Source organism: Poecilia reticulata, chromosome 5, assembly GCF_904066995.2.
Source record: "Poecilia reticulata chromosome 5, P_reticulata-male-v2, whole genome shotgun sequence".
In the NCBI taxonomy this organism is placed as follows: Eukaryota; Metazoa; Chordata; class Actinopteri; order Cyprinodontiformes; family Poeciliidae; genus Poecilia; species Poecilia reticulata.
Genome location: NC_088834.1, coordinates 3,102,385 through 3,128,049, shown reverse-complemented (window position 1 = coordinate 3,128,049; position 25,665 = coordinate 3,102,385). Strand labels below are relative to the sequence as shown.

The following is a 25,665-nucleotide window of genomic DNA, read 5'->3' as shown; positions in this document are numbered from 1 at the left end:
GGTCTACACTACAAGAGAAACGTCAGGTCTATGCTACAGGAGAGAATCAGGTCTACGCTACAAGAGAGAATCAGGTCTACACTACAAGAGAGAATCAGGTCTACACTACAAGAGAAACGTCAGGTCTATGCTACAGGAGAGAATCAGGTCTATGCTACAGGAGAGAATGAGGTCTACGCTACAGGAGAGAATCAGGTCTACGCTACAAGAGAGAATCAGGTCTACACTACAAGAGAGAATCAGGTCTACACTACAAGAGAGAATCAGGTCTACACTACAAGAGAAACGTCAGGTCTATGCTACAGGAGATAATCAGGTCTATGCTACAGGAGAGAATGAGGTCTACACTACAGGAGAAACGTCAGGTCTATGCTACAGGAGAGAATCAGGTCTACGCTACAGGAGAGAATCAGGTCTACGCTACAGGAAGGACGTCAGGTCTACGCTACAGGAAGGACGTCAGGTCTACGCTACAGGAGAAACGTCAGGTCTATGCTACAGGAGAGAATCAGGTCTACGCTACAAGAGAGAATCAGGTCTACACTACAAGAGAGAATCAGGTCTACACTACAAGAGAGAATCAGGTCTACACTACAAGAGAAACGTCAGGTCTACCCTACAGGAGAGAATCAGGTCTACGCTACAAGAGAGAATCAGGTCTACACTACAAGAGAGAATCAGGTCTACACTACAAGAGAGAATCAGGTCTACACTACAAGAGAAACGTCAGGTCTATGCTACAGGAGATAATCAGGTCTATGCTACAGGAGAGAATGAGGTCTACACTACAGGAGAAACGTCAGGTCTATGCTACAGGAGAGAATCAGGTCTACGCTACAGGAGAGAATCAGGTCTACGCTACAGGAAGGACGTCAGGTCTACGCTACAGGAAGGACGTCAGGTCTACGCTACAGGAGAAACGTCAGGTCTATGCTACAGGAGAGAATCAGGTCTACGCTACAAGAGAGAATCAGGTCTACACTACAAGAGAGAATCAGGTCTACACTACAAGAGAGAATCAGGTCTACTCTACAGGAGAGATGTCAGGTCTACGCTACAGGAAAGACGTCAGGTCTACGCTATAGGAGAAACGTTGGACCTGTCCTGAAGACAACATAATGTTGGATCATGTTTGGACAAACATGGTCCAGATGGTCCAGAAATGGACAAGCATTTATGTCTTATTTTGTGTGCAAACAGTAAAAAAAATAAATAAAATGAAATTAAGAAAAAAAAAAACTTCTTTGCCTCTTTTGTGTTCCTCATATATGAACATGTTGCATATAAGCAAGATAAAATGAATATATTTTAATACAGCATTTATTTTTATATAGATTTTTTAAAATACAGCATTAAAAATATTAATGATTGGGGCGGGGTTTATTTATAAAGACATAAGTGCTGTCCAATGGGCACACATCAACCAACCAATCACATGTCAATGATGAACTGTGATGTCATTGTTTTTCATCCAATGACTGAGAATCCACGTGGTTCTGCTGAAGCTCCTTTGCATATGCTAGGCTATTCTTATGCTAAGTAGAATGGTTAACACCTCCCGCACCTCCACTCCCCCCTCCAAGGATTCCGCAATCGACAGATTTCGACTCCCGTGGGTCGTGAGACACTGAAAATGCAAACTGTCGATTGCTGTCGGTATCTGTCGCTGACTAGCTGCGTTCGCGCCAGAATACAGGGTCAAAAATCCCACTTTTCGTGCAGTGATTTTCAGTGAAAAGTGGAAACATCCGCTGGATGTTTACCTGCAGAGTTTGGCCGATCCTCTTCAGCGAAGTGGCTCTGACCGGAGGCAGCAGGCTCGCCAGCGCCGCCACCCTGGGAACCGGTTTGCTGCGCTTGGTGCCGGACTCCTGGAGGAAAAACAGAAAACCGTCAGAGCTCCTGATTTCATCGCTTTAAGAGAAATCAGCCCTGAGCAAAAATGCCCTGTGACTATAAACCTTTGTTCAAATCTTTTTTCTGCTTCTTTTGTTATTTCTGTTGTTTATTTATTATGGATATTTAAAATCTCTTCCAGTTCCAGGTTTAAATGTTCAATAGAATTTAAAGTTTATCGATCTGTGAGAATGTGCTCTTGGCTTTACCGTCACGCTATTTTAAAATGGTCTTAAAGCAACAATACTATCATTTATCGTAATAACTTACTGAGGCAATTAATCGTCCAGCAGCATTTTGTATCATAAGACGACGATCAATACCAACACTTTTTATGATTTAAGTTGGATATATATTGAAATATCTGACCTTGAGTTTTTGTGGTTTCTCTTTAGAGTCATTTAGTTAAATCAGAGCTTAAAACAAGCTTCGGTTTCTTGCCGAAAAGTTACTTGCAAGTTAATTTTATTTTATTTTAGGTGTAAGAAACTAGATAAAAAATACTTGGTAATATTTTGTGGTTTTGCTGTAAAGTTCAAGTTATATAATCTCAACGTTTTTGTAACTTATTGCGTTAGAATAAAACTTACACATGGATATAATAGTGTCTTTAGAAACAGTGGAAGTGGACTGAACACGGATCCTTGAGGTGCACCACAAAATTAGGCTTTCAGGTGAATCGTTTCTTTGACAAGAAAAACAATAAACATTTTCCACAGATGGCCGGCCTGCTCCCTGTCAGCAGTTTGTCCTGGATGTGATCGCAGTAAATCAATAGAAATATATAATAAGCTCTTCCAGTTTATGTTTTTGTTTTAAATTATGTCAAAAAAAACATCTTTAATTATTCGTGTCTAATCCAAACAACAGACTCAAGACATGACAGGTAAAAAGTAGAAAAGAAACAGATAAAAGGTCATAAATATGAAAAATATTTAGAATAAATAAGCGAAAGAAAGAAACAGATCAGATTATAAGAGAGTATAGACACTGGTCCATCAGACAGATATGAATAATTTCTTACTTAAAATGTTTGGAGGAAAACTTGTTTCCAATTCAAATACTTTACAAATAATCTCAACAAATTAGAAAAGATAAAAAATAGACACAAAAGAGCATCACAGACAGCATAAATTAGAGCTAAATAACATGGAAACAGAGGAAAACTACAGTGAGTAAATGATAGAAGTAGATTTGACAGGATGTATTTAGAGAAGAAAAACACAAAAACTATAAAATAAAGTTTGTTAGATTTTGCGTCAGATAAGAATAAAACCAACACGCCACTCAGTGAGCAGATCTAATGTGAACTAGAGGTAAATATATGTTGTTTATCATTGGCGTGAAGCTTTAATTAACAATAAAAAGTGAAAATATCTTCGGATTCTGTGTGATTTCCACCACAGAGGTTGACTGGAGGGACGTCTTACCTCCTCCTGTTTCCCCATGTTGTGGTTCTGAGAGGAAAACCCAGAGGTCAGCAGGTGTCCCAGCACAGAACCGGGCCTCTGACCTGCCACCATGCTGACGACCCCGGACTTCAACAGGTGCCGTTAGAGCGCCACCGAATCATCACCCAGAGGCCGAAGGAACCCAGAACATCTGAGGACCCAGGAAAAGCTCCTACTGGTCCTCCAGGACTTTGTTCTGTTCAGACCGTCCAGGAAAAATGTCCGAACACGCCGTGAATCCTGAGATCGTCTGCTCCTCTGTCCAACCCCCGTCGGAGACAACGGGTCGCCCCTCCCTCACCGACGACGCTCTGGTTCTGCTCCACTTACTCAGCTCTGTGCCGCTCTGATTTCCTTCCATTCTTATTCTTCCTCCTAATTTCTAAAGCCTTTACCAACATTCTGCCCCTCATGAGGTCCAACCGTGTGTTTTGCTCTTTTTCGTCCAAACTGTTGAAACATTTATAAACATCTTCTGTTGATGTCAACAACAAACAGAGTAACTCTAAAGCAATCTTTCTCACACTGTGGTGGTCTGCAAGGTCCTGCATGACCATTAATCTGCTGCGTACAACTAGCTTACCAAAGGAGTGTGTTAAAAATAATAAAAGAATAAGACCGGGTCACTCACAAGAGAAGCTGGTGGAAAGAAAGCAATGCCAGAAATACTTATATAATTGGAAAAAGTAATTTCTGCAGGAATGTTTTTCGGTTTCTCTGAGTGAGTTGCTGAACTTTTGTTTTTAGGACAGAAGCGGAAACATAGCATGCCACCAGAAAGCAGAGCTACGTCTGACAGGCCTGCGGCTGCAGAGTGTGATATAACAGGAACCAGGCCGTGAGCAGCGCTGCGCCCCACGTTGACTAACTGCATCCTAACATCCAAAATAAAACAATTACTTACATCGGGCTAAAAGGAAAGTTTTGTTTCTGCCAAAGCAACTCAAGTCTTTTTCTCTTTTATCATACTCCTATATAGCATGGAAATGTTGCTAAAGCACACACTTGTTTTAAAAAACTACTGCTTTTCTCATTTCCATGTCTTCCATCACTGAAATCCGCATTTTCAGAATCTGTAAATAACCCAATATAGCTCCAAACTAAACATTTTATTAGCAAACAAAGTATTTCGTTAGCAAGTTAAATATGTATCTTTCGATTAGCTCCAGATAAAATATTTAGGTAAAAGGCTACGATCTTAGCCTACCACCTAAATTGGCTAGCTAAATATTTATCTTGAAGCTAAATATTCAGTTAGCACGCTGAATATCACATTTGCTGACACATTATTTAGCTTCAAAATAAGTATTTAGCTAACCTATTTAGCTCCAAGATAAATACTTACAATTTAGCTCTGATCTAAATATTTAGCTTGTCAGCTAAATATTTAGCAGCCCATAAGTTACAACTGAGAGTTTATACTGGTTTCCATTGCCAGACAACATAGGCGACTGTAGCTCTGAATGCCACATTAATAAACATTTATTTAAATATATTTATTTATGTCAGTATTTTTGTCAGTATGACCTCAATTCTCAAGTCAATAGAGCTGATAGTAGAGCTGGTACTGGAGCTACTGGTTGTACTGGAAACCCCCGTCTGCTCATTAAAAGGGAGGCAGCGATGTGAGCCTGCAGGCGGCCGAAGCTGTGTCCTGCTTTTGTCCAGCAGTTTCCAGGTCGATAACTATGCTCGTTGTTGCCGTTATTAGTTATTTGGTGAGAACATGAACATGAGGTGCTTTCCATTTGTAGACAGAAGCATTTCCTGTCTTTACATTTATTTCCATAACTTAATCCCACATTATCAAACCAGAGATTCTTAAGAAATTCCCAAACTGCAAAAGCTGCGCTGATGTTTAGTTTTGAATGGAAAACCTGATGCTCTATTTACAAGTAAACAAAAATAAATGGATAAAGAGAGAGTCCAGAAAAGGTTAACTTAGGATAAAGAAATAAATTGCTTAGACGGGTTTTTTAAAAATAAATAAACATTGGAGTCAACAGCGAACTCTGACACTCGCTAAACAAAAGCAGCAGCTCCACCTCTGACTCAGCTCTATTATCTAAACGAAGCGACTCGTCTGCAGACGTTTCGGACAGACCCGCCTTGATCATGCAGATTTTACGACCAAACAGCTGGAAAGAAGCAACTCAAATGCTGAGCTTTACAACCGTGCAGTAAAAATCCGTGTTTGGAAGGGAAATAAAAGTGTGTCGCTGCCTTTTATTTAATATTTCTTCTGTCAGTGTGATCTTAGTTCACTGAACAACTTCGATCGCTGAGCATCTATAACGTTGGCCTGAGGGATTCAATTAACCAGCAGGACATGAAATCAATGGATCCAAACAGAAAACACAAAACTCATTATGATCACAATTTGTTCTGAATCTGCACTAAAAAAATAAGTCAAATTGAATTTAACTGAATTAAATTATTGTTATAAGCAGCAATAAATAAGTGCTATAAAAATAAATTGTTTTATCATTATAGTTATTATTTGTAGCTTTGAATTATTGTTATAAAAATAGACTTAAATGTAATTATTATTATTATCATTGGTTCTAATTGTGATTTAGTGCTATTCAAGTAAAGTCAATTAATTATAATTATAAATTTTATTTCTATTATTATTATTATTATTATTATTATTATTATTATTATTATTATTACTTTTAGCTGTGAATTGTTGCTTTATAATAAAATAAAATAAAATAATAAAAATAATGTGTTGTAATTTGGTGCTGTAAAAATGAACTGAATTGAACATATGTAGACATAATACATGTGTATATATTATACATAATATACACATGTATTATGTCTAGAATATAATTGTAATTGTATTATATGTAAATAATGTAATAATATTATCTACATAATGATATGTATATATTATTATATTGTAATATCACATATTAATGACATAGTAGTAGTAGTAGTCGTTATATAATATTGTATTTATTATAATATTGACCTTTTTATTAGCTTTGCTTAAGAGATGAGGCAAAAACTATTTAAAAGTTAATCAGGAGTTAAATGCTAAATATTTAAAAACACAAATTAAAATCCAACACAATTGATTATTAATAAAATGATAAATAAAACAAAAAAGAAAATATGAAGTGATTTCTTCTGCACTTTGTTTTAGTTTAATCTTTATATTTTAATGATAATAATGTTGTGATTATAGTATATTTAACTTCTACATTTTTTACTTTACTGGTAGATCTTTAAAGAGACGACATTAAATATGATCAGTGGTTTAAAACGTTTGCACAGAACTGTGAACTCGGTGATTGTTATTTCATTTGTAAATAATCTAAATGAGACCAACAAGTGTTTTTTCCTGATGTGACCTCTTCTGTATGGACCCTCCTGTCGTGACCTTTGACCTTTAGAATCAGATATCGCCGCCCGGTGTCCTGCAGAACACAATGGTTCTGTGCGTGATTCACTCGAACAATGGGCCGTAACTTATCCCAGGTCCCGTATCTGCCCTGAACAAAGTAAGACTGATGGCGTGTTTGGGCTGCTTGTCTCGCCGGAGCGTGCTGAGCCCGGTCCACTTCCTGTGCTGAGCCGAGCAGAGACGGGTCCACTTCCTGTGCTGAGACGGGGAACGCCCGGGAAGGCACGCCGACAAAAACACAGCAGGAGGGGGCGCGGCATGAAGTACAGCCTGGTCATAATGTTCTGTACCAAACGTCTTGAGCATCATTTTAAAAAATACATTATTTTACTATTATATTATTACGTTACATTTATCTGTTGCTCCAAATAGCATTTGGTATTTAAAGGGTCAGTATTATGTAATTATGTGTTTTTCAGGCACATAGTGTCATTTTATAGCACAATAAAGTAACTATGTCACCTTCAGAAGTTTTACTTCTTAATTTAACGCTTTGAAATTGGGCCTCTGTCTCTTTAAATCTCCTCCTCTTTCTGAAGCTCCGCCTCCAGGAAGTAATCACAACATGGCTCCTCTGTTAGCCCGTTAGCAACGTTCTTACCAGCGTTTCACGGAGAAGTAGCTCCTATAATTAGATCAGCAGCTCCACCAGGTGTTTGCTAATTGCTGTTGGCTAGTCTGAAGGAGCTGAGAGGGGAGGAGCTCCGCCTCGAAGGCAGATCTAGGTCCAGCCATGTGTTTTTCACATCTGAATGGTTGCCATGGAGATTAAAGGACTTGTCAAACATGCCTGAAAAAATTAAGGCAACACTTGGGGTTTATTTTTGATGAGGGAATAAGATTATAATTTAAAACCAATTTTAGATTATAATCCAGTGGTTCTTAACCTTTTTTGAGGTACCGAACCCCCCAGTTTCATATGCGCATTCACCGAACCCTTCTTATTCCTCCTCCCCCCCCCCCGGACACACAACATACTTTGCGGTATTCTGATTTAGTAACGTAATTATATTAGCTGTGTTACCACCCCCACGCCACTAGAGGCAGTAGCAACCCCGAAAAGATGCGACTAAGAAGCAGATTTAGACTATAGAATTTGGTAAAAAGAGTGGAACTCCTTCAATCAGGGTTCCTCCGCAGCTCTGATTGGTTAAGCAATGTAACGTGATCCTCTGATTGGCTAAGCAATGTAACGTGATCCTCTGATTGGCTAAGCAATGTAACGTGATCCTCTGATTGGCTGAGCAATGTAACGTGATCCTCTGTAGGAGGTGATGGCAAAGCGGGACGTCATCACGACTTTACACAAGTGTGTTTTTACCTCCGCGGCAGAGGCTCCGCCGAACCCCTGAGACCGACTCACCGAACCCCTGGGGTTCGTTCGAACCAGGTTAAGAACCACTGTTATAATCCAAACAGCCAGATTAATCCTGCTAATAAAACTCGACTGGAGGCGCTGACGCCACACGAAAAACACATTGTTTTTTATTTTTATAGAGCCACCATTTTGTTTTATCCTTTAGGTTTACGACCTAAATATTGACTGGAAAATTATGCAAAAAAATCCCAAACTTAATTTCCAACATATATATGTGCGTGCGTGCGTGCGTGCGTGCGTGCGTGTGTGTGTGTGTGTGATAATGTTTATGGTGTGAATACCCCATAAATCTTGGAACTTTCTTTGCTGTTACTTTTGTTTCCAGTTTTCATTATTTTCCTTCCTATAAGCTTCTTGCCTCCCTTCCACTTGCTGAGGGACACAACTATGCAGCCGAGCAGCAGGAGCAAACACACAACAACAACAACAACTACAACATCAAGGAAACCGGACGCCGTTCCTGTTTTCGTCCTGCATTTCAAAGGTGTGAACGATTCACTCTGCTCCTTCAGGAAGTGGTCAGACCTCTCAGGTCAACCGTTGTTTCTCAGACATCTTATTGGTTCTGGGGCTGAGAACGACGGTTCAGCATTAACCCGAGGCTGCAGAACCAAAAGGTTTACTGGGGATGAACTCACATTGATGTCCAGACTGCAGAGGCTGAGGGCGTCTGCATCTCTGCTGCTCTGCTTTCTCTTCTTCTGCAACACAAAACACAGGAAGCAGGACTTTAAGCACAGATATGATTTAAACCACCTTGTTTTCTTCATTTAAACCAAATCTTCTTGTAATTGGCAAATTTATGGAGGTTTTATTTGTGCTAAATTCATCTATAATTAATCACTGAATGTTCATTATGTAAGTGTGAACTGTAATGTGAAAAGCAGGCAATTTTAGTGAATAAAGAAAATATGGTAACACTTTATTTGAAAGGGTGTGCATAAGACACATGAAGTGTCTATAAATAATGACACTTAATGCACAGTTGCTCTAAAAGTTGCATTAAAAGTCTATTAAAAATGTCAACTTTGCATTAAATTGTCATTATTTACAAAATCATGCAAAGTTGGCACTTTTAATGGACTTTTAATGCAACTTTTAGAGCAACTTTATATTAAAAGTGTCATTATTTACCGAATGACACTTTAAGACAACTGTTATAAATATTCATAAAGACTTCTTTATGTTCATGACGGGTGTTATGTCAGGCTTATGCACACGCCTTCAAATAAAGTGTTACCCAAACTATTTTTCCTAAAGTCTGATTGGATAATCTCAGCCTCCCTTCAGCTCATTGGCTGGTAAATATGAGGGAGCTCCTAATTGGTCCAAAAACCCCCTCAATACTCCAGCTAAAACTATTAATGCAAAATTCAATCACCATTCAAAAATGTTGCACAGAGTTTTTGCAACATTTTCACAAATCTGACCAATAAACACAAAGGAGCCTGTAACTTTAATAAAATATGGCCTGTTAAATCTCTGACCATGTAGTGAAGGAGACAGATAAAAAAATAAAGCTCCTCGACCTCCTCTCTGTGGTGCTCAAACCGTCTGACGCTCCCAATTAAAAACCACCAATCAGAGCCAGGAGGCGGGTCTTAGCGCCGTCAATCAACCTCACGTATGTGCTGCTCCACAAAAGTTGGTTCACCACAGCAAAGCCTACCATGAATGCTAAGGCTGGTTAGCATGGCCACTGTGGGCAAACAGTATTACTGGGTCATGTTGAGCAGTGCGTACATGAGCATGATTTACATCGCTAACATCCTCCTCCTGGCTCTGATTGGTTGTTTCTGACTGGAAGTTGTGCGTTTCTGCACACGGCAATGGTAACATGCGTCTTTTTCTGTTTTGTTTCAAAAAATGTGAACTTGAGTGAACAAAAAGGAATTCTTCTTTTGCACTTTGACGACTTTATTTTACTTTTATTAGGGGTGCTATTTTAAATAAGTAAAGTAGCAAACATTTTATAATGTTTGCTACTTTAAATGATCAATGTTAAAAATCCCTTTTCAGAAGGTTTTGTGCAGCAATTTCAAGTCTTGTGAAAAGACCATATTGTGGCAAAAATAAAGCTAAAAAAAACGTTAAACTGTTTGAAAAAGGAGCTGCAAAATCTGAAATTTTAGGCAACAATTGCTAAAAGCAAACAAAAAACTCTGCATTGCATTGTCTTCTGGAAGTTTGTCATAATAAAGCTAAACCCTCAGATTTTAAAATTGGAGATATTTCAATTATATCTTTGTTTTTCATGCAGAGTTTCTGGAATTTCCCTCCGTCGTCGGGAAACAAAGAATAAATTTACAGTAATGCTCCTGAGAATGACTAATCTTCATCCTGCACTAACAGCATTTCATTATTAAGGTAATAATCGCAGCTGACTCATATCGATAACAACTCTCTTCACGCCCTCAACATGAACAAGGACCCAAACTTCCTGTCTGCTGCCATGGCGACAAGGAGAGGAGAAAATAATCACATAAACAGCAGGGGGGGGGGACAAAAGAACAGAACAGAAGAAGAAGAAAACAGGAGGCAGAAGAAGAAGGATGTGATCGGTGAGACAATAGCGGGAAGTCTGCTGTTTGTTCGGAGTTGTGTCCCAGTTCTGCTGCTGTTACACAACTTTAACTGCAGAAACCAGAGAAGAAGAGCTTCTTTATCCCAAATAAGGTCAATCCACTTCCTGCAAACCTCTCCTGTTAATTATCTGGAATAATCTTAAACAGAGAGTCTGTTAAAATGTATGATTTTCATCCAAAATACTGCTTCTGATCACAGCTGCTAAAGAGAGCACATTCAGGTCTTTTCCCCCCCAACATGTCTTTACTGGCATCGGGAGGAGCAGTGCAGGTTTCATCCTGACCATGAAAAGGTGATAACAGGTATTGGATGTAGATTCATATTCAAGCATTTCCAGGCCATAAAAACCAAGCTAGATGAAAAATGTCCCATCTGGGCAGGCAGGAGAGGTGAGAGAGGTCCAACGGTTTCTGCACATGTTCCAGCTGCGGCAACAAAGCCTCACAATGGTTCAGGAGGACATTGTGTCCATATTTCAGAACAGAGCATCTGATTCATAGAAAAGGTTTTAAAGGATTTTATAAACTTCAGCAGGTGAAACTTCCACCCTTCCATCCATTTTCTTTACACCCCTGGTGCCCATCTCCAGCGGACGTTTCGGGCGAAAGGCGGGGTACAGCAAATTGAACTTATTTGTTATTTTTATTCCCGGAGGCTTTTCGTTTTGTCTCGTTACTTTGACATGAGAGAATAGAACATAAGAGTTTAATATGAGCCAACAGAAGAAGCTGAAGTCCATCCTGAGGCTCTGTCTGACTTACCCGATAGTAAACAAAGAGGCAGCAGCCCATCATCAGCACCAGATTTACTCCTCCACCACAGAACTTGTCGGTCTGCTGCTCCTCTTCCTCCAGGTCACCTTCTTGGTTCCCCAAAGTCACATCAGCTGTCCTCCCTGTTCTCCTCCACATACGCCATCCAACTCTTGCACCAACTTCTCCGTTATTCTCCTTCACAGTCACATTTTACTCATCTCCTTAAAACTGGACACTTATTATTCTTCTTCTTCCAGTTTGTCCCTTCAAAATGTCCTTCTTCTCCCAAATCGTGGTCCCGCTCAGTCCTTCTGTCCAGCCATGAATTTCTCCATCTGCTTTCTTGCCCTTCACCTTCTCCCTGAGTGGATCCACAGACCCTCAGGAACAGGAACCCCTTCACAATACGTGTGCGCGTCCACGCAGTTCCCACCGGACAAACAGGAAGTGACGGCCGCCGGGAGAAGAAACAGGCGTCTAAAATTAGGAGCTCCAGGAGACAGAGTGACACCAGAGGTAAAAATCACTGAGACACCAAGAGTCTGATGATCAACCAATCTTTCATTTCCAATTTTTTTAATTTCCAGAGACTCTTTGCTCTTATGCCCACTTCAGGTTACATGCTGGATTTTGTGATGTATTCAAAATGAATTAAGTTTCTCATAATAATTCCTAAGGGCTGCACAGTGGTGCAGTTGGTAGAGCTGTTGCCTTGCAGCAAGAAAGTTCTGGGTTCGATTCCCGGTCTTTCTGCATGGAGTCTCCATGTTCTCCCTGTGCATGGTGGGTTTTCTCCAGGTACTCCGGTTTCCTCCCACAGTCCAAAAACATGACTGTCAGGTTAATTGGCCTGTCCAAATTGCCCCTAGGTGTGAGTGTGAGAGTGCATGGTTGTGTGTCTCTGTGTTGCCCTGCGACAGACTGGCGACCTGTGCAGGTGACCCCACCTCTCGCCCGGAACGTTAGCTGGAGAGAAACCAGCAACCCTCCCGACCAACTGAGGGACAAGGGTATAAAGAAGATGGATGGATTAATAATTCCTCACAATTAGTGCATTTTGTACAATATTAAAATATTTACACTGCCTCTCTGTGTCTATAGAAACCATCCGCAGCTGCACTGGACTCTCTTGCATAAAACATAACACCTTTCATTTTGCTACGTTCTTTCGATACCACCCACCCATTTCTCCACAGGATGTCACCACAGTCCTCATCTCTTGTCCTCCACCTCTTTACTCTCATCCATCTTCGCCCTACATTCTTCACTTCTATCCTCCCTCCTCCAGGTACCACGTTCGGACTCCTAATGCCTCGTTTCCACTGAGAAGCATGGGTTGGTACAGTTTTGTAGGCTATTTTGACTGTTCCCAATGTAAAAGTGGCCCATACAGCTGACTGGTACCGACTTGTGAAACACTTCGCTATTCTGAATATATATAAATATATATACATATTATTTAGATTTTTTTATCTGGAACTGAAGTCCTGAATAAACTCATTTAGTGTAGGTCCAAAAAACCCTGGTACCATATGGTTAAGGTGGAGCCACTAGTGCCACACAACAGTATTGTGTCACATTTGTCATCACGCTACTGTGACGCTACGCTGGGTGTGAGAGTCCAACTGGTGAACACACAGGAGGTCTTTGATAAAAAAAACTTCATCTTAATCGCTATGAATGTTGGAGAAAGCAAAAAACTGACATCTGCAGTAACTTTTTTACCTTTGGCATCACTGTCTTTTCCTTTAAACAAATTAGTAATTGTTCTCTGGTTTTAATTTCACTTGAATTAAAAATTCACTGCCTTGCTGTGTTTTCCCGGTTTTTATTTTAAATGATAAGCGATTTATTGATTCAGTTTTCAAATAAATCCCAAATTGAGCAATTGATGTTGCAGCAAGTAAAAAAAACAACAACTAAAAGACAAAGTATCAAAGATTTAAAAAAAAATAAACAAACAAAACATACCAAAAGGACATGAAATACAAATCAACACATAATGGGAAGAATACAGCAGTGTATTTAATTATTGACGGACAATTACAAACACTAAATCAGGTGCAAGTCTCTGGCAAGAGCTCGTTTATTCTGATTACAGAAAAACAAATAAACAGATAAATAAAATACAATCACAATACAATTCAAATTCAATCAACATCCAGAGTTTCCACAAAGAAATCAAATTAAAATTCACAGATAAAATAACATAATAGCAAAAAAATGAATAAAATCTAATCCTAAATTAACATAACCAAACTGAAAAAAACGTAACACACAGTGAACACCAACGTCAGTCAGTTATAACGGCTCTTAATCATTAACGTTGGGCAGTTATAACCGTTACAGAGGTTATAAAAGAGATCAAGCCCACCACAAATGAGAACATTTTTAAGAGAAATAAAAATACTACAACACTACAAAACATTGACTAATCATTATATATTTACAGAACATCTCAAATGGCCCATAAAAGTTGCCGTTTATACTACCTGTGGATCACAGAGGAAGCAAATCGTAACCATGTATCTCTGGCAAGAGCTCGTTTATTCTGTGCTGCGCATGCCCAGAGCCAGGAGACTCGTTCTCCCTGTTAGACCCACAGCGGCACGAGAGCGCCCCCACTGGCAAGAAGATACATGCGCATGACAAATACGTCTATGTACGATAAAAATGACTTATCAACTTGAAACTTTGCGAGCTTTCTTAAACAAAATAATCTTTGCTGGTCCTTTTTTTGTTGATTGTCTGAATTGAAGGTAAACTTTAACTTATCATCCAAAATAGTCCCTAGATATTTGTAGTTTTCTACTCTCTCCAGTGTCTGACCTTCTGTTAGTTTGATTTGTGTTTCGGGGCTTCTGTCTAAAATCAATGCGCATGTCCTCTGTTTTCTGTGCATTTAATGAAAGGAAAGCTTTATCACACCAGTCAACAAATCCATCGACCACTGGGCCATGGGCCTCCTATTGTTAAACCTGAACCAGTGCAAGCACCAATTTTTATGTCTATAAACCACCTGTGTAAAATGCCCCAGTCCATAAATCAAACGCACCAATCCAATCAGTAAGAATCAAATTGTTCTCAACGAAGAGTTTTATTTAAACTATTTAAACATATTTATAGTAAAAGTAAAAAGAGCCATCCAAAAAAATTTGAAAGTAGACCAAAAAAAGTTGTTTAAATTTTGGGGTGTTTTTTGCAGTGTAACCACAAGATGAGCAGGAGGTGGCAGCAGTTCACCGTTTTTGAGTGTAGTTCCCTTAACACTAGGAAGCGATATGTCCCTGACCAATATGGCGGCCGTGTTCACGTATGGCTGTGGCGGGCTTCGACAAGACGTCACCGGAAGCAGCATTTGTTTACCTCTGGAGACCTCAAAGACTCCGGAATCGTAAACCTTGTCGCCCAACTGACTTTGTGAACTGAACGTAAGTTTATTTCAGACTGGAAAATAACTTTATTTAGAGCGAATAGCGGATCTAACTTCGTGTTTTTACATTTGCGTCAGGGTTACGACAACATGGCTTCAAATTTAGAAGAGGAACTGTCCTGCCCCGTTTGTCGGGACATCTTCAAAGACCCCGTCCTCCTGTCCTGCAGCCACAGCTTCTGCAGGGCCTGTCTGAGCAGGTGGTGGAGGCAGAAACAGATCCGGAAGTGTCCGGTCTGCAACTGCGACTCCGACCGCAAGGAGCCCACGTGCAACCTGGTGCTGAAGAACACGTGCGAGGCTTTCCTCCTGGAGCGTGAAGATGTCTGCCAGCTGCACTCAGAGAAACTGAAGCTGTTCTGCTTGGACCACCAGCAGCCAGTGTGTCTCATCTGCAGGGACTCCAAGCAGCACAGCGGCCACGTCTTCCGGCCCACAGCTGAGGTGGCGCAGGACCGCAGGGAGGCGTTGCGGAAGTCCATCATGCCCCTCCAGGAGAAACTCAAGCTTTTCACAAAAGTCAAGGAAGACTTGGGCCTGACCGCCCAACACATTCACTCCCAGGCCCGACTCACGGAGGCCAGGATACGGAAGGAGTTCAGGGTGCTGCAGCGGGTTTTGCGTGATGAAGAGGAGGTCAGGATGGCTGCGGTGAAGGAGGAAGAAGAGCAGAAGAGTCTGAAGGTGAACGAGAAGATTAAGGTTCTAGACGAAGTCATGGCTGCTCTTTACGACACCATCAAATCTGCAGAGAGGACGCTGAGATGTAAAGATGCTGCGTTCCTGCAAAGCTCCAGCGCTGCAGGAACGGAGCAGCAGCGCCCCCTGCCGGAGCTGCCCCAGCCGACTGCAGGAGCATTAATGGATGTGGCCAAACACCTGGGCAACCTGCGCTTTAATACCTGGAAGAAGGTCAAACACGTGGTGTCCCGTACGCCAGTGATTTTGGACCCAAACACGGCCGGACCGGGGCTTTTCATCTGTGAGGATCTCGCTGCGGTGAGGCGGGGAAGCAGACAGAAACTTCCTGGGAATCCCGAGAGGTTTGAGTCGGAGGGGATCATTTCGGCCTCCACGGGCTTCACTGCGGGCATCCACTTCTGGACCGTGGAGGTGACAGACTGCAGCAGCTGGTTCGTTGGCGTTGCAGAAGAGTCGTTCAAAAGGAAGAAACCGATTCAGTTAAGGTCAGGATTGTGGGCTGTTTGTTTTTCCAAAGAAAAATATTCCTACTTGTCCCCAGGAGCGCCCGCCAGCTTCCACGTTCCAGGAAAGCTGCAGGCTATCCGGATCCATCTGGACCTGGAGAGGGGAAAACTGTCCTTTACCGACCCAAAAACCCTCAAGCACATCTGCACCTTCTCACACAGCTGGTCTGAGAAAATGTTTCCGATCTTTAACGTGGGAGGCGTCAAATCGATGAAGATATTACCGTCAGAGTGCGGCGGGCCGGACGACGAGGAGTAGGACACCATTAAGTGGCTCATCCTAACGATGAGCCACTTAATGGCTCATCGTACGTCAGGAGACGTACGGGAGAAAATGTTAGCCTTATGGAAACGGATGTATTTAGCAAAAATGCTATGAAAACAATCGGCAGTGATCAACAGCCGGATGTTACTACTGGTGTCAACAGCGAAGAAGAATTTTAGGATGGTGAATATGTTTTATTTTATTTTAGAACAATGTGCTGCTGGCTCCATCATAGTTCTCACAGCATCACGGTTTATAAACAGTTGCATCATTCCATCGTGTTGAATCCGTAGCTCTGATGTAAAATGGCTGACTACTGTTTCCCGAAGCTCACGTTTCCGACTCCAAAATAGGCGGGGCTTGTTGTTCAAACCTGAGTAAGACAAAAACGTTTCCTCTGATGGCTAGTAGACGATGAGCGCTACTAGCTCATCGTCTACTATGAGCTAGTAGCTCATAGTAGACGATGAGCTAGTAGCTCATAGTAGACGATGAGCTAGTAGCGCTCATCGTCTACTATGAGCTAGTAGCGCTCATCGTCTACTATGAGCTACTAGCTCATCGTCTACTATGAGCTACTAGCTCATTAGCTCATAGTAGACGAGCTACTAGCTCATAGTAGACGATGAGCTAGTAGCGCTCATCGTCTACTATGAGCTACTAGCTCATCGTCTACTATGAGCTACTAGCTCATTAGCTCATAGTAGACGAGCTACTAGCTCATAGTAGCTCGTCTACTTCACGGTTGGATGAATACATCTCATCCAACCGTTTAGATCAGGGGTGGGCAATTATTTTTTCCATGGGGCCACATGAGAAACAGAAAATATTGTGGAGGGCCGGCCAAAAGGCTGATCTCAATTCTGCATAATATTAACTGTACTTCTTTGTAAAAAGCAGTATATAGCATTGTTTTGACAAGCTGGTAAGAGTATATGTTATAATTAAGCATTGAAAACATGAGGTTGCCTTCCAAAAAATGTAATTTATTCAAGCGAATTTCACAAAACAATGGGAAAGGCAATTAATCACTAAAACGGCATCATAAAAACACGCTAAACATGCAAATAAAAATAACCACAATACAATTAAAATCATGCACAACTAATCTTGAAGTCCGGTGTTCTGTCAGATAGCCATGCGTTGTCAGATTGTCATACGCCTATGACAATCTGATGGCTATATCTGTCGGATCATCATACGTTGTCAGATCGCGATACACGTAGGACAAACTGACAGCTATTTCTGTCAGACAATTGTACGCTATGATCACCATATTTTATATTTAATTATCTTTATTAAGCCAGTGTTAGACCGTCATACAGCTGCTAATGTAATAACACTTTATTATTAGCTACTGTATGACTTCCTGATTTCTTAGTTAACCTGTCTGATTGTTATACACTTTATTATTAGCTACTGTATGACTTCCTGATTTATTAGTTAACCTGTCTGATTGTTATACACTTTGTTTTAGTGACTGTATGACTTCCTGATTTCTGTTAACCTGTCTGATTGTCATACACTGTTTTAGTGACTGTATGACTTCCTGATTTATTAGTTAACCTGTCTGATTGTTATACACTGTTTTAGTGACTGTATGACTTCCTGATTTCTCACTTTTCCTGTCTGATTGTCATACACTTTATTATTAGCTACTGTATGACTTCCTGATTTCTGTTAACCTGTCTGATTGTTATACACTTGGTTTTAGTGACTGTATGACTTCCTGATTTCTGTTAACCTGTCTGATTGTCATACACTGTTTTAGTGACTGTATGACTTCCTGATTTATTAGTTAACCTGTCTGATTGTCATACACTGTTTTAGTGACTGTATGACTTCCTGATTTATTAGTTAACCTGTCTGATTGTTATACACTTTGTTTTAGTGACTGTATGACTTCCTGATTTCTCACTTTTCCTGTCTGATTGTCATACACTTTGTTTTAGTGACTGTATGACTTCCTGATTTCTGTTAACCTGTCTGATTGTCATACACTTTATTATTAGCTACTGTATGACTTCCTGATTTCTCAGTTAACCTGTCTGATTGTCATACACTTTGTTGTTAGCGACTATGTAACTTCTTGATTAATACCAATGACATCAGTTGTATAATGCAATATATTTAATATAGAACATTTTACTTCTGTATTTTTAATAATCCACACCATCACTGGTGGGGTAAAACTGTTTAATTGATGTTACACTTTTCACATTTGAACATGTCACCCATGTCTGTGGCACATTCTTTGTGTGTCCACCTTGAACAGTAGACACATTGTATCTGTGAAGTGGACAGAAAAAGAAAACAGTTATGAGTTAGCAAGTGTAATGTGTTTGAAGTGTTAAATTGTACAGTTTAATTGTTTACCATGTCAATGATGTTCTCTGTTGCATTATGATGAAGCATGTTGCATGCCACACAGTACTCTTCCACCTTGTCTGGGAACAAATAAAGGCATTTTGAGTGTACTTTACCAAAAATAGTCAAGTACTATCTCTTTATATTCTGTTGACAAGCCATAATGTTCTACTAGTACATAACAGAAAATACTGCAATTTAGTATTTCATATATCTTTGGATTTTTTTAATGCTTTGGACTGTTCCTACATGGCCTATGGGGAAATTTGTTGTTTTTGGAATGAGAAATTCTGTGATATGCTCCTAAGCCATCTTGTGTTTTTGATTGTTATAATATTAACAAAAACTGATCAACAGGTTTCACACAGACTTCCACAGTTCCCTGAACAGGGGAACTGGTTCTTTATACCCAACATTAATATAATTTTTTGTGTTCTGACCAAAAACTTCTTAGAATCATAGCTGTCCAAAGCTATAAATCTCCGAACATTCATCCAGCAACCTGGAAAACAAGACTTCTTTGTAATTGTTCTTTCACCTCGATGTTGATACAGTGTGGTAGCAATGTGCAGTCTGGCTTGGGATACGTCTTTGGGTCCTGTTTGCACAGACTGCAGCCCTCCCTTTTTTACATATGTTTCTGCAAACTGAAGAAATTATGCATTTAATGCAATAATTCCGTGGATTTCAAAACATTCCATCTGTTCTTTGTACCTTCAAAATCAAGACCCCACAACTGCTGGAGTCTTTCTGCAGGATATGTGGCATAAGGCGGACACTCCAGCTTCTCCGGCCAGCACCTTTTGCTTTTAGGAAGTTTCTGTGCATTTGCATAAATATTTAATTGTAGGACATTGTAACAACAATAAGAAAATACATAATGACTGAATGATAAAGACATGAATCAAGTCACCTCCAGTTCCGGAGAAGCTTTCTGTCATACAGTTTTTCGTTCCCCATTGGGTCTATAACTACTAGCTCTTGGTGATTCATCTTGACAATCAGATAGATAGATAGATAGATAGATAGATAGATAGATAGATTCGACCTCTGTCACCCTTCCATGCTGCCCAGGGAACATGCGATAGTGACATATACAGACATTCATGTGTAAATAAATTTAAATAAATAAATTTTACAAACCACCAAAAGCCAGTGACCTCCTACATTTACAGGGCACATCCAAATGGAGGCTTCTGGTAAAACCATCTTTTGAAATTGCAAAAAATAAAATTAATCAGCATTTATTCTCTTAAGAAGATTTAACAGTGAATAATTACCTTTTGAACAGCTCGGTATTGCCCAAGATGAAATACAGAAGATGCAATTACTGCATCCATTCTGTATACAGGTATCTGAAATGTAATAGAATTTCAATGAAATATGTGAAACTACAAAGAGTGGATTAAATTTGACCTTAAAAAATGTTGTACCTTGGTCTTCTGAAGTATCACATACAAATATGCATCTATGACCTGTTTGACAAAAAAAAAAAAAACACATGTAAATGAATTTCTGGACTGACTGCCTTGTAAAAATACAAACTTCCCAGAAAATGGAGTCTTACTTCATCTGACAGCCAGCCATGTCCACAGAGTGTTTTAAATGATGTGTCGTACAATTTATATGGGCCAACAAGGGCTTCAACTTGCCCTGAGTCTTTCAAAGACCAAAGTCGAACTACTGCAACAAAAACAGAAATTGCTCTTTTAAAAACTTATACATCTGAAACAAGCAACACAACTTCCGAGGAAATTTTGCAGACAAGACCAGGAACAGGTCATTGAACCAACATGCAAAAAATTGATCAACCGATCAGAACCCATGACCAACAGGCCAGAACAGAAAACTTTGTGTGACTACTGCACCTTTCTGCTGAATTGCACTCTGACACATCCTAGAATGAGTTGAGGGAGACAACAGACAACTTGGCAGGGGGAAAGGGAGAGATCACTGGAGTGTTAGAGGGAGAGATCACTGGAGTGTTAGAGGGAGAGATCACTGGAGGGGGAGAGGGAGAGATCACTGGAGGGGGAGAGGGAGACTTCATTGGAGAGGGAGACAACCGGGAGAACTTGGCAGGGGGAGATTCAGGAGGAGAGGGAGACAACAGGGAAAAGGACTGGATAGCCTTGCCATGGTTCTTGGTCTGCAGTGGGGTTTCTGCTTTGCCCGCGTACCTAATCACTGTCTCCCTTTCATTCAACTTCTCACCTGAGATGAAACCCTCACCTGATTTTTGTCCCTCATTGCCTCTGTTATACGGCTTCAGATGCCTCATGCTATGTTTTGTCTTGAGGACTTTTGCGGTCATTGTTTTCAACCTCACAGTGCTCCCTATCACTTCATGGATAAAATAAGGTCCAGAGTAGTCTGCCTCCATCCTGGCACCTTTCCTACCCCTTTTTCTTATGTTGAATAAAAGAACTTCCTCCCCTTCTGTGAACTTGAAATGTTTGAATTTTTTTTGTGCCCGATTCGCAAAAGCTTTTTTAATTTTTTTTTTGAGCCAATTCGACATTCTCTTCAACCTGGATCTTTGTGTCCTGCTGTCTGTAGTCTCTGTCTTTCACAAATTGGCTGTAGTCCTCTGGTAGGACTACAGAAGACAACTGTATTGTAAAAACACAAACACATTTACATTCAAAACATAACTAACAAGACATCAAACGTTGTATTAAGAAACTTCACAATGTCTGATGTAGGGGAGGAATTAAGTATTTTCCAGGTACATAGTGCAATTACCAGCCAAAATCACCAATACCTCAGTAGTTATAAAAATGGTGTTAAGTTAAAAAACTGAAATTAAAAGAAACTAGACTTGACATCACAGCTGCATGTGATAACTTTGAAGTTGGATTCTATGTATAAACCAAGTTCCATTTCTTTCAGACTTTCCAACAACATGTTTCACTTCAGCCTTTATAACTATGTGTCACTGAGAGGTAGACTGTGGGATAACTCAGTCTCACCTGTTATTTTCCGATTACTCATTCCTACTAATCTGGAAGACTGTAATGTTTGTGTTGGCTAATGCAGGTATGTTTTTGAGGAAATACTGACATTTTAACATGATGTAAAAACTTAAAACGTTAATACACACGAATTTCCATACAAAAACAGTACATGAGTTTGTAAACTCATATAATGTAACAGAATCGTACCGGCATGTCAACAGGAACTTCAGAAGGAAACCTTGCCTCTCTGCCATACATCAGAAAAAATGGCGAGTATTTCGTGGTGGTGTGGGTTTTCGACCTTAAGGAAAACAAAGTGGCCTCAAGGAACATGTCCCAATCATCTTGCTTGTCGTTGACAAGTTTTCTCAGTGCCCTAGAAGAACAGTTTCACACATGTCCTAAGAACATACTCCAATTTGTAAAAGTTGCTTATGTGTTGCATTTGTTATGGTATGGCATAGCTATAACAAGCTGTACATTGATATAAACCTACAGAAACATGTTACAATGAAAAGCAACTATTAAAAAATATAAAACAAAACAAAAAAACATGCAATTTTTCTAATAACTTTCTTACCGCTTAATGTTGTCATTTGTCTTTTCATCCAAGCCGTTGGTTTGAGGATGATAGGCTGCAGTGATGCTTCTCTGAATTGAAAGTAGATCACAGAGTCTACTGTTCATCTAAAAAAACAACAACGAAGCACATTATTATAACCATTTACATATATTGAGGCTTCACAGAAATATATGTAGTATTAAATGTGGCTTACTGTGTTCACAAATTCTCGCCCCTGGTCAGTGAGAATACGCTGAGGACAGCCGTGCCGGTAAAATATAGAACATAATTTTTGGCAGACTTCCTCAGCGGTCTTAGTCTTGAGAGGGAAAGCCTCCACCCATTTAGAGAAATAATCTGTAGCTGTCAGGATATACTGATTGCCACAAGATGTCATGATTACAATGTTATGAGCAACAATGTCCTAGAGGTGATAAACTTCAGGAATCGCTGTGGATGGTTACCTTTATGCACTCAAGTTCCCTGACAACTTGGAGGGGAGGTCCAACTCTTTGGCACCGGTCACATTGAGACACCTTTACAACATAACAGTTTATTGGTTTTACAACACTTTGGACCATAAAGATTTTGCACATGGCACTGCGTGTTTTGATAATGCCAGTGTGTCCTCCCATGGGGGATGCATGAAACTCCTTGAAGAGGTTCCAGGCCTCTTCTTTGGACCGTACAGCCCTTCTTTCGGGTAAGGCTCCATAGAATAGGTCCCCAGCTGTATTAAAACAATGACCACATTGTGTCAATTACACATAATACGTAATAATTTACGTTTATTTAAGATATAAAAAACTTACCATGGATGCTAAATTTTACGGCATATTTCCGCAAAGTTTGCCTCTGTCCTCTGTTGAGCGTCAATGGGTAAGAGCCTTCAGAAATAAAACCGAAGACCTCACCCCATGGACACCATGTCCTTCCTGGCAACGCATGGTGGACACAGGGACTTCAAGTGACTCAAGAACATCTCCTGTCTTTTATTAATTGAGGCAAAAGTCACACAGATAGTGACTGTTGGCTACATAACCCAGGGGCTGTACTCGGGTATGTGATCTGTTAACCAGAAAAGCCTTCATGTTCCAAAAGCAACCTCAATTTGCAAAATCTTAATATATGTAAATGTGAAGCGCATATAAAAACAAATTAACATGAATGCTTTTCATATACATTAATAAAGATAAAGATTTATTTTGAAGGTGAAACACTGGTTTTGCCCCAGTTTCAGTGTGGGTAATACCCATTGTAGTGGCGATTGTTTGCTAAACCAAACATCCAACAAAGTTCCATTAAGCCACTGAGGCACTGGATTCAGTTCTCTTTAACGCAGGCAAAAGAAAGTTCAATATCCAAACGTGTAAGTTGTTCTTCATTATTTATTTCTTGACATCTTTGCAAAATAAAACAGAGATAACTTTTCCTTCTACCTCTCTTGCACTGGTAAAAACCATAGGCCCCAAACCCAAATGCCTGTTGGTCCTTTACCAGGCTCCTACACTTATAGAAAGTGGACCAACCCACCTCACTTCCTGTTTGCTTAGAAAAATAAGAAAAAATAATAAAACAAAAGATAAATAAAATCAACAATTATTAACCTACAAATAAGTTCTGTAAATAATACAAAAAATATAAATTTAAGGATAAGCTAACAAAATTCAAATGGATAAAGAAAATAAAGAATAAATAGCTCCAACACCCAAACCAATACGGTTTCTGCCTGTACAGTCTGGTAGCGTGAAGAAAAAAAACGATAAGAAAAGTTAAAAATATAAACAAATAATTCAAATTCAACATTTAAGAATTTTAAGTAATCCTAATAAGTAAACCTATGTGTCGAAGTTCTATCTGGAAAGCCATCATTGTATCCAAGCTAGGATACAATGAGTTGGTTGTTATCCAACCCAAAAATATCAATGAACTGGGGAACGTGACATTAAACGGGGCTTGTTTTGTAGTTTACTGCAGCTGCATTAAATTTGATTTATTTACTTACTTTTTATTGGGTCTTGTTTTTTCTTCTCGCGTATGACGAGCTGACGGCTCCTCTCGATATCCCAGACCTCCTGCAGAATGCGCATGCGTGCGCATGCGCACTTACTACGTGTATGCTATTCTGACATGTATGGCTATCTGACAGAACACCGGCGTTATCCCGCGGACAAATACAGGTAACTGGGCTGTGTCACTGACATCACAGCTTTCATCCAAAGCCAAGGAGAAAAAGTCAAAATTTGCCACTTCACGTTGCAGCTGAAGCTCCAGATTGCACGATATGTCCTCGACCCTCCTCGTCACGGTTCGCCTGGAGAGCGGGACTCTCTCATTCTTCTCTTTTTTCAGGGCATATTAAAGCTGCAGAGTCCACCAAGCACTCTTTGATAAACTCCCCCTCCGAGAATGGCTTACTCGTTTTAGCGATTTTGTGAGCTATCACAAAGCTGGTCTTGATTGCTGCATCCCTGGATGTGTGAAGCTTGGTAAAAAAAGCCTTGCTGCTTTTGCAGTTTAGCTAGCAAAGCCTTCGATGTCCGCGCCCTTTCAGCATCAGTCACGTTCTTGTATTTCTCCCCGTGTTTCGTCTCGTAATGCCGACTCAAATTGTAGTCCTTAAACACGGCGATCTGCTCCCCGCAAACTAAACACACGGCTTTACCTCTTACTTCACTAAATAAATACTTAGCAGTCCAATTTTTGTTGAAAACCCTGCATTCGGCATCTACCTTTCTTTTTTTAGCATGAGCAGACATTTCTGAGGGCTAAAGTTGTCTTGTGACTTGCTAGTGACAACGATCAAATCACGCCCATGCCTCAATATACGTTTTGCGTCATCATGTACGTGTAAAGCAGTGCACAAGTGTCCCAAAAGAGGGTGCTGTTGGGACCACCGCAATCCTGGCATTTTTGTCCTGCCGGGGACACCGTAGTGCAGGGGATTTTTGTGCGCGAACTGCTGTATTCCTTACAGTGTGTTTACTGCCTGTAAGGTAAGCAGTAGCTCCGCTAGCCCGGTGTAAAAAATGAACATTATATATTTCTATTGGTTCAGATTGCCAGTTAGGCATACATTACATTTTCTTTCTGGGGATGTTTGATTGTTTTGTGAAAAAAGCGGTTGAATGCTGACAGTGTGTTTACTGCCTGTAAGGTGGACGAAATAAACGCGCCAAGGTCTCCCCACAACTAAGATCGCTGTGTCCGATTCCTCTTTTCTGCACGGATCACATCCCATCTTCACTCACAAATAAAACACAACGCAGACTTCATAGGGTGTCTTCCACCAGCGGCAGACCCAAAGAGGGAAAGCCTGGGTTACATACGTAAATTAAAAACAACTTCAAAATAAAAGCAATGCAGCTTCAGTCCATGCATCAGGTAAAATAAGA

General features: G+C 40.2%; 2 protein-coding genes across 6 annotated transcripts in view; one reads left to right on the top strand and one right to left on the bottom strand.

Moving 5' to 3' along the window:
• arhgef3 (Rho guanine nucleotide exchange factor (GEF) 3) overlaps positions 1 to 14,488 on the bottom strand; it is a 28,472-nt gene extending 13,984 nt beyond the window's left edge. For 3 of the 5 annotated variants that reach the window (XM_081606790.1, XM_008408339.3, XM_008408340.3), the window contains exons 1-4: positions 13,971 to 14,488; positions 11,485 to 11,968; positions 8,776 to 8,838; positions 1,764 to 1,871 (exon numbers count right to left, since the gene is read on the bottom strand). In XM_081606790.1, the coding sequence (XP_081462916.1) occupies positions 1,764 to 1,871; positions 8,776 to 8,838; positions 11,485 to 11,634 (321 nt within the window). In that variant the 5' untranslated portion in view covers positions 11,635 to 11,968; positions 13,971 to 14,488. Of the gene's footprint in view, positions 1 to 1,763; positions 1,872 to 3,326; positions 5,748 to 8,775; positions 8,839 to 11,484; positions 11,969 to 13,970 lie in introns of those variants that run through there. The other 2 variants (XM_008408341.3, XM_008408342.3) reach the window with 2 other exon arrangements.
• A 278-nt stretch (positions 14,489 to 14,766) lies between these two features.
• On the top strand, positions 14,767 to 16,623 carry LOC103464319 (E3 ubiquitin-protein ligase TRIM35-like). The gene is made up of 2 exons (XM_008408338.3): positions 14,767 to 14,909; positions 14,990 to 16,623. Exon 2 carries the CDS (start codon positions 15,002 to 15,004, stop codon positions 16,376 to 16,378), a length of 1,377 nt encoding a protein of 458 aa, XP_008406560.2. The 5' UTR covers positions 14,767 to 14,909; positions 14,990 to 15,001; the 3' UTR covers positions 16,379 to 16,623.
• The last annotated feature ends 9,042 nt before the right edge of the window (positions 16,624 to 25,665 follow it).

Bases quoted from the DNA above. Each gene is read 5' to 3' on its own strand.
- LOC103464319 (XM_008408338.3), top strand. From the start codon at position 15,002: ATGGCTTCAAATTTAGAAGAGGAACTGTCCTGCCCCGTTTGTCGGGAC.